The sequence below is a fragment of the Pyxicephalus adspersus genome, chromosome 1 (genome assembly GCF_032062135.1).
Source record: "Pyxicephalus adspersus chromosome 1, UCB_Pads_2.0, whole genome shotgun sequence".
NCBI classification, from domain to species: Eukaryota; Metazoa; Chordata; class Amphibia; order Anura; family Pyxicephalidae; genus Pyxicephalus; species Pyxicephalus adspersus.
The window spans coordinates 135,948,268-135,958,379 of NC_092858.1; the positions used below are offsets into that span (position 1 = coordinate 135,948,268).

The window sequence follows — 10,112 nt, forward strand, 5'->3', positions numbered from 1 at the left end:
CTTTACTTGTTTTATAATGCACAGAATTTGCACAGAATTTGAAGGGTAATTTCTAGGAACTCTGATATATTGAAGGTAGCATCCAGGACACTGAGTTTATATTGGCTGGGATTTAAATATAAAAGAACCGAGGAGTACAGTGCTCCTAAAGTATAGGATAATGACATTTAATAGCACAGATACATGTTTGCTAAAACTGCTGCAACTATTTGGATAGAACTGTTTTTCCTTTTCTCACAATAAGCATGTGGTTTACATTTACAGATCCCTACAATGTTCACAACTTTTTTTGTAAAGAAATATCAACTATGAGCAAGTTCACACAAGCTGTGTCTGTTAGGAGTTACTATTTATTAAAGTGCAATAATAATATTTAAAAGTTATTTTCCCAAATGACTATAACAGAAGATTTATGTTTATAGTGTATATTTTCTTACAGCATTTTTTTTCGGTACACCCTAAAGCCAAAACATAGACAATGTTTCGGAGATCCAGGATCCCATTAAACTCAATCCAAAGGGCAAACTTTTTTTTGTTTGGATAATAAAAATAATTTTCAATCTTGACATTAAATTCCAAATCAGAGCTGCTCTAATAAATAAAATCTGTCTTCCCCTCCACAGAGTATGCAGGGTATATTGCTTGCTTTGCTTACGGAGGATCTAACAGAGAGGAATACTTACCTTCATCCACAGTCCCATATGCTTCCTGCAATGTCCAAACGTTGTTCTTTTTGGTCATGTTTCCTCTGTATGTGATTTCCTATTTATTGTACAGCGCTGCGTAATATGTTGGTGCTAATAATAATAATAATAATACTAATTATTTTGAGGATCTGCCAAATTCTGCAGCAGCAGAGAAGAAGACCTAAGTGCCAGATACTATGGAACCCTAAATTAAAGCATATACCCTAATGAATATTACCCAACCTCCCACCCACCTCCCACCCATACTGTTTTTTATTACTTGTAAGGCAAAACATATCCATCTAAATCTGCATCTAGGTCCCCTAGTAATACTATGTCTGGGTATCTCCTGATTGTAAGCTCTTCGGGGCAGGGTCCTCTCCTCCTCCTGTGTCACTGTCTGTATCTGTCTGTCATTTTTATCCTGTACTTAATGTACAGCACTGCATATTATGATGACGCTATATAAATCCTGTTTAATAATAATAATAATAATAATAATAATAATATGGGGGACCATCAGTGCTGCACATCACTGACTATCCACTTATGCTGATATCATTCCCTACAGACTTTATTCTATGTAAGTGCATCTCTTGGAAATGCTTTTGTTTTGAGTGAGAGGAATATTAAGTATTATAATACTCCCTACAAAATGATAACACAACTTCACTGTGATTGGACCATCTGAATAATTTCCTGAATATTATTATTGGTGGTAATGGTTTACCTGTTCTAGTTCATAGGCTTTGGCTTTATCCTCATCCCGATCTGCATTCTTCCTGTATGCCATCCCCAGGCCCCACACAGCCAGGATGCTGTACACATTGTCTCGTACCCAAGCATCTTTCTGTTCCTTACTGGCAGGGAGCAGCCCAGTGACTGGATTCTGCAAAAACACAAATATGAGATAATACCACAATATTATGCATATTTAAATTAATATTATCAATATTATAAATTAATATGTTATTGAAACAAAACTGTATAAAATGCTATGCACATAGTATATATGACAAAAGAAGAAAACACACACACACCTCTAATACCTGGATTATATTAAAGCTCCCACCTATCTTTATTCAGTCGAGCAATCCTAATTGGTAAGCATGGTGCAATAATTACTTTGATATTTTAAACAATAATTATTATTAGGTTTTTATAATGATGATATTTAAAGATTATCTGCTTTATGTTCAATGATAAGATGCAACACAGGTAGTATAACATTTGTTCTATGGGATGAGCAGGGTTTTTTTTTTATTTGTTGCAACCTGTAGGTACATTTGTGTCAGGATCTCCTCCCTGTTTTCTTGGTCCTAACATGGTTTAAAAATTTGTATGCGGTATAAATAAGCTTATATGAGAAGAATATAATTGTACAAACAACTCTTTACTTGGCATGTACCTACTATGTCTAATATTAAATCCAGCCTGGTAAAGATATATTATATTGTAACCAGACAACAAATATATTAAAAAGCTAATTACAGTCTATTTCTGCAATTGTATTCATCATTATTAATCTAAATGACAAAAATCACCAGTTTCTATTCTACAAGGAGACATTTTTCAATATGCATGGATATTGACATAGACTGAATTACAGAAAGGGTTAAATGTTAAAATGCAGTTTCCCCATGATTCTGCCACAAATTACACTTCCCATGCTCCAACAATAACAATATTTGACCTTAAGATAAAACATCAATACACAATGGTTTCCTTGTGGCCAGGAATGCAAAATGTACTAACCCGTCTCTAGCTGTAGGCAACTTGCCCTTACTCAGCATGCAAAAATATTTTATCAGGGATACAAAAAGCATCTTATTTCCAAACAAAGAAATAACAGAAGACTGCTAATACCAATATAAGAAAGGGAAATAACAATTGCAGCATTGCACTGTAAGTAGAGTATAGAAATGATTACAAAAACATTATTTTCACATATTGTTTCCTAACTGAATGAAACTTGCAATATGATTCTTTAAACCCCTGTCCTGGTAACCTAGGGACAACACAAACATTCAAACCACTTTCTCTGAAAGTTCTCACAGCCCAACCCCATTGTGTTGACAAATTTGTAACTATAAGGCAGAGCGGTAATTAATCATCTAGAGGAAAAAGCAGGGCTGCCCTCGTAGCGACCTTGTATTACTATGCAAGCCTATAGAAATAGAAAACCTGCCTGCTGCAGGTCAAACGTAGGCCAGAGAGAGGTCAACTTCAAGTCAACTGCGCATGTTAAAATATTCTGAATGTTCTCAGAGTAGTTAGTAGTAAAATGATGTCATAAACACAGGGCTCAAAGCCTATTCACACAAACCCTTACTGTCTAATAGGAAACTTTAATAATATAAAGCTTCTTTGTGTATACGTGTATATGGGTATTGGGACTAAGAATGGGACTGGGTAGCGTGACCACGTACCTGTAAGGACATACAAGAGTGTAAGGCTGCCATATTGTACAAATATGCTGTGTGCACTGGCAGGTTATGGAAAATAGTCTGGAGTAAAATTAGATCTGATTCCTTTTCTTCCTGTTCTGTTTATTTATTTTACTTCAATAGGAAGTAAGGTGAAATCTCCCAAAGACATTAAAATGTCCTGCTTGTGGTGGTAACATTTCATCACTCAACTAGATTCTGCTTCAAAGATGGAAGGGGGAGTTTCCTTTAACTGACAACCATTTAATACAAAGGAAGTAGGAAGGTTTTTCAGGATTCCCTGTTGTGTATAACACCCATAATAATGTGAAGAAGTCCAGCAAATGGGGACAGAATTAGCATCAAAGTGGATAAAGGTTGTTAGCACCATGATCCACTGAAAAATGAAAAGCTTTTTTTTGCTGTGCTTTACTTGCTTAACTTCATCTTACAATAGAATATCAGACAGGCAGAATGGATATCTAACAAGCAAACTGGAACCTACGCACCCCACCCCACCCACACCCACTATTCCTTTTCTAGCCCTAGTCTCTAATTCTCAATAACTTTATCCTGATCACAAGTTTTCTACTACAAATTGGTATGCTGGTATTTACAATGTACCTGTGGCTGCCGAACACACCTTTTCAGGTTTTCTTTTTTATCGTAGACTGTGTTTTTTTGTACAGGTATTTTGTTAATTTATCTGTCTATAGTTCCCTGTCATTGTTATGCCTTTAGAATACACAGTGTTGTGCAAATGCTAAACCTATAATTACTACATGGAACTAAATCCTTTAATGTGAACTTATTAATTTGTGTTTCATATAGTTCCCTGTCATTGTTATGCCTTTAGAATACACAGTGTTGTGCAAATGCTAAACCTATAATTACTACATGGAACTAAATCCTTTAATGTGAACTTATTAATTTGTGTTTCAGATATGTGGATATATTATCAAGAGGCTAAATCAATTGCAAATATGTAATTTTCAATTTGACAAGGTTATGTACACACATCATTCCCATTTCACCAGAGGAGAATATGCCAGAAGTATGTGTTTTTGCCTAAATCCGCCCTTTAGTGACTTTGCTCCACATTGACAGCTGACAGCTGTTCCGATCCTCCCAACTGTATGTGTATCTAGGTTTTATCACTTGAGCTTCTTACTGGTCTGACGGGCTCTTGTTAATACATTTGTATATTAAAATCCCATAGTATATGGTAAATACAGCGGCTTTGTCAGTTACACATACCTTTTATGTATCTGATATGTCTGACCATGGAAACATGGAAAGGTAAACTTTAGATTTTAGAGTACAGAGTTATCTGCAATGGCCAAATATTACATGGCTCCTCTGTTCCTCCGTTATGAACTGTACTTACAGCCTGAAGGCTAAAAACACAAACTAGTGTGTTGGAGTGTCATGAAATCCAGACCTTTGTGGTCACTTGAAGAAACGTGTGGATTGTGGTGGCCATCTTAGCAAAGAGTAGCATCCCAGGCCAGTGAGACACTGTGGAGCCCACGTCCTCTGCTTTATTGCTGGACTGTGGAAAGAGGCTGATCCAGATTTGGCACCCAGGCCAGAGATTCGGGGAAGTGGTGCTGTGGGTGAAGGAACCAGTGGCAACATAATATACCTCCTCAAGTTGCGTTGGAAAGCACATTTCTGGCACCCTTCTTTACTACTTGGATGAGAAGGACATGGAAATTCCCTACTATGAAGCTTTGGACTCCCTCTCAGTGTCATGTTGCTTAAATCCCTGGATTGTAAACTGCCTGCGATATGTTACATTCTGACAGGCTGTTTATTTAGACCTGGCATCATATATTTTGCTGCTTCTTCTAGGCATGTATAGACTTTGGCTCCCCCTGATGTTAATACACAATGATCATACATAACTATTTAATTCAGTGGGGTGTCCTTAGTATGGCCACCTAAAGAACTGACTGGAGGAGTCTTCCTCTCCCCATTGTCAGATCCCCCTTTACAATTATACCGGACTATCTGTATCATTAGAGCTATGACCAAACGTGGAAAGGACAGAGCTACTTGTCAATAAACTTCTGATGGGATGTGCACCATAATTTTACTTCCCCTACCCCTTCAGGCGCACAGGGACCGAGGGTGACACCTATTTCTTCTGTGCAGAGTCCACAGCAACAGCCTGCTCACTTATCCTTACCTTCTTACGGTGATTTTCTGCTGTCCTGGAGAGATTCGTAGCCCACAGAGCGCTCTGACTTTGTAACCTTGCAGTAGGACATCAGGGCTATTGCAAAACCTCCAACTTGACCTCAAAAATACAATAGGTCACTCAACGTCAGTTGTCCCTGGATGTCAGGGTGCACACCCTGGAGGATTCTGCTTCTCTCACCTTGAACCACCTCCACCTCCAAGTGGAGAATCTAGAAATGCACATACCGGAGAAATATGATCTTTATCAGAGGTATGGCTGAGGCTATGCAACCTTCCCAGGTTAAGAGGATTTATTTTGATATTTTTGCTGCCTTTTTTAAAACACTGATCATCAAGACCTAGGGCACAAACTGGTTTACCAAGCATTTCACATAATGTTATCTGCCACTTGCCCACTTTTATGGTCAATGAGGACATTGTATATAGGCCTGGCATCAAAGCTCAATAGATTTTGATGGAGCTATACTGCAAATCCTGCCCATGTTTCGAGAGACACCTTGGGATTTATTTATAAAAATGGGAACCATGACATTCCCCAAACATTCCCAGGTGGAAATCAATTACTGCCATTAAAACACTTGGACCTGAAAGATTCCCATATGAGATTATTTGTGGGAATGTCTGATTCCCTGTTTTTTAAATTGAGCCCCTTATGTTGCTGTACTTTTTATTGATCCAAATCTATCAAGATGGAGTCACCCACAGATGGGGGTATCCCTTTACCTTGTTATTTGAAAGGACTATACTACAAAGTATGCCACAAATGGGTCTGCTTCAGCTCTGGTGTACTGGAGAATGTTGTTCCTTGTGTTATGGTAATGTTAATTATATGCACAATTATTTGGCTTGCACTTGCACTTGTAAAAGGCAATGAGAGTGGCAGCCCAGAAGCATCTTGGAGCAGAATTACCAATAAATTCAACGTGTACAAGCTGAATTTATAGAAATCCTACGTTAATTTATTAATTATTGCTCAAGACATGTCTATTTAGAGAGCTTGGAGCAGGCCCATATCCCAGCTAGTCATGTATGTAGACTTTGAACATAAATAAAGTAACATTACAAAAGCCATAGGCATGACAATGTTCATTTTTCCGACACAAAGTTCATTTCTGGATGACTGCATAATTTTTTTAAGCCATCAGACAAAACATCAGGGAAATATTAGATTAACTAAAAACACCGACATTTAGTTTGCATTTTTTACTGCTTGGGCTTCAGCTTTAACCCCCCAACCTGCTGCTCACCACACATTCCCCAACTCCGTCTAACTAATCATTGCCATTAAAAATATCAAAAAAGAACATCTTATATAAATGTGCATTTTATTCACCTAAATCTGTGGTGATCTGACGTCTGATGACGTCTGACACCCTCTATTGGATGTCCAACATCTCCAGAATCTAGCAAAAAACGACAATATTGATTTTGTGTAGCCTTTTATACCCTGCATGCCATAAGTATGTCACTATGCCACAATTCATCCCCCTGAGAAAGGATATCTGTTGCTTGCTCTTTCCAAAGCTATCAATATGAGCTGATCAAAGGGGCCACAAGCTATTTACAGCAGTCCTAATGTGTAACTGGAGCATCTATTATCAGCACTGAAGCATCTATTTATATGCATTTCTAGCTGCTATTTGTTACTAACATCTCTTATTTACAGTGCACACAGGTCAGGTTTCAAGGAAAGTACATAGAGATCAGTGTAGAGCGGGCCAAAGACCCTAGACAGAAGTTGTGCTTGCCAAGCAACCTTTCATCTCAATGACATTGACGTGAAGCATGAAAGGTGGAGTAAGGCACAGCAAAAAACAATCATGTTTCACAATTCAAATTGCTTTAGGCCGATAAAAGGTCCCATTTAATTGGATACCTTGGGCTTTAATATTATTATTATTAAACAGGATTTATATAGAGCCAACACATTACGCAGCGCTGTATATTAAATAAGGGTTGCAAATGACAGACAGATACAGACAGTGACACAGGAGGATGCTTCTGCACTTTCCTGACCTGCAATGGGCTATTTGGTTGTTAGGGGTTGTTTTCTCTTCCTAATGTTCATAGATTTGTATTTCTCACTCTGCATATAGAAACTTACTTTTACTTTAGTTTTTGTTCAGGTGTTGCAACTTTTTTTTAAATAAAAGCTTCAGCCTCATTGTATCACTGTGTTTCTAAAACACATGGATAAGATGTTTGTGATTTGTACTTTTCTGACATTCTAGCCCCCATGGAATAAGTATAGTACCCTGTGTTTTGCTTTTTTCCTATGACGCCATGTTTTTGCTTAACTTTGTGGATAACAAAATTCCACTTTGCATGACCACATAATTTTACATTACAAGTCCCTGTAATATATGGGGAAACGTGCTTTCATTTTATACTGACATCAGTGTTGAGAGATTGATACGGATTTTTGCATGACCAAAGACTGTCTATATAAAAATATGCCCATAAACCTCAAACTTGCCAGCACGATATGACCATTTAACAACCTCTTTGATCCACAACTTGCTATATACAAAAGCAAAGTATATCGTTTTATGTTTAGGCTGAGCAGAAAGAAGGACATAGGGCATGGTTTGCATGCTTTAGCATCCTAACATTGGCTTACACCAGGGCACAACAGCAGCAATCAGTAAAGGTTTTCTAACATGTCCAATAGTGCCCCAGTGTTGACTTTATGGGTTGTGGTTTGAAGCTGGTATACTCAGATGAATAGAATTCCTTTCTATGTAATGTTTACCCACTGCAGTAGTCATCAGACTCAGAACTGAAGGAAAATAGACCTTCACAAAGTAACAGTAGAATGTTTAACAGCTCTATCTTTTACCCCATGGTCTGTAAATTAGGCTTCCCAAAGCAAATAAGTAGATTGTTAAACATCAAATATTAGTCAAAAAGTAGTTATCTCCAGCCAGTAGCCTTGGATGTGCACATGGCTCTCCATTGACACTTATAATTGAATTAAACCAAAGTTGCCCATTGTGTATTTAGTTAACTGTCAACATTTTCTTGTGGTATCAGGCTATCAGGAGCTATTTGTAAGGCTGGTGTGGCTCACTAACATTACTGACAAATGTGATTGTGGATTGCAAGCTGACAAAGGTTGGGCATGTTGTCTGTTAGTAAACCATTATCAGGATATTTGGTCATCAACAATGCTTTTTTCTTAATTAGACCCATCAAATGGCCTTTTCTTCCTCGCTCCTCACAATATGTCCACTGTATAGGACAGATTACCATGTAAATACCTTGTGTTTAAAAAAAACAAAGAAAAAACTAAACCCCAATCCTCATAAATTCTTCTAATGCAAAACATATTTGTACACAATAACCCTTGAGTATCCAAATTCAGAAAAAAGCACCAGGAAAAAACAAAGAATACATTTGGTTGCAATTGAAAAAGTAGAAGAGGTAATAAATCTACCCCCCTCTGACATGACTTGCCTGAACCACAGCATAGAGTGGTGGATTTACTAAAGTAATAAATGTTGTTCACTTATCACTAACAAGGCCTCTTGCATGGGATATCCCACTTAGCTTAGCGAATTTAGTGAAAAAAAATCCCATTTATGTGTAAAGAAATCTAAAAAAAAGTATCTTTGCTTGAACGTTTGCAGTCAGCAATCTCATATACTAAGCTAAGTGAAATATCCCTTGCAAGAGCATAATTCATTTTCCTTAGTATATAGCTAACATTCCTTTAGCAAGTCAACCTAAGTGATGTATACATGATGGATTGGGATTGGTTAACTGAAAGAATATAAAAGTGATTTAATTTAGTGAAAATTTTCATTTAGAGAAAATGTAAACATTTACAGTGCAAACAATACTTAATTACGGACAAGAAAATCAAAAAAAAAGAAAGATTTGTAATCACAGCCCAGTTAAAATTAGCAGAGCTTTCTCCTATTCACTACGCAAAGCCAAATGGTATTGGTGATAATTCACACTGCTAAGTGAACAACCTATATTCCTTTACAAAATTAACTTGATTATAGGACCATGGCTTACAAATGCAATTTCGAATAAATAAGAAAAGCAGTGACCTAAAAAGATATTGGTAATATACCACTATCCAATTGCAATGCTGCCCACTGTGTACAATAACAACCAGCCCCAGGCTGCAGATAGATGCCTGAGGCTTGTGATTTGGGGGCCGCAAATGACATGAGGCAGAAGCGCGGGCAGCAGTAGAGCCGGAGGCCCTCCTTACAGTGCTCTAAAGCTGGTGACACGGTGACAGCAGGAGCGCAACCAGCGGTAGCATGATTGGCTCTCCTCACGCTGCTTACACAGGAGCTGCTGAGAATGTCAGAGCAATGTATGTAAGGCTTACACTTCTCTGCCATTCCCAGCAGCTCTGCCACCTGACAGCACACCAGTTCTCTTAAGCTGCAAACACACGTACAATTATTATTGTTGTTGGAAAGGATCTTTCACGAACCTTTCCAAAGACTAAGCACTGTACATAAAGCACCTTTCTGCTCCATCGATAGGGGAGAACAACAGAGTGGCACCCCGCTGCGCGCTCTCCCCCTTCCCTTGCATTAGGATCGTTAGTCGACCATCGTCCGTGGATCCCCCAGGACAGTCGTTTGGACGATGGACGAATTGGGCGCTGTACACACTCCAGATTCTCTTCCAATATCGGCCCTGAGCCGATTATCGGGCAAGAACCATTGGCCGTGTGTACGTAGCTTTACACTACTCTGCTATTCTCAGCTAGTGTGCTGACATGAGGCCGAGCTGCTGAGAATAGCAGAGTAGTGTAAGCTGTACATAT

At 38.2% G+C, this 10,112-nt stretch overlaps 1 protein-coding gene across 3 annotated transcripts in view; it reads right to left on the reverse strand.

The window, feature by feature from the left end:
• Positions 1–10,112, reverse strand: part of PHKA2 (phosphorylase kinase regulatory subunit alpha 2) — a 62,426-nt gene that overhangs the window by 42,793 nt on the left and 9,521 nt on the right. For all 3 annotated transcript variants that reach the window (XM_072428026.1, XM_072428018.1, XM_072428009.1), the window contains exon 3: positions 1,417–1,575. In XM_072428026.1, coding sequence (XP_072284127.1) covers positions 1,417–1,575 — 159 coding nt within the window. The remainder of the gene's footprint in view (positions 1–1,416; positions 1,576–10,112) is intronic.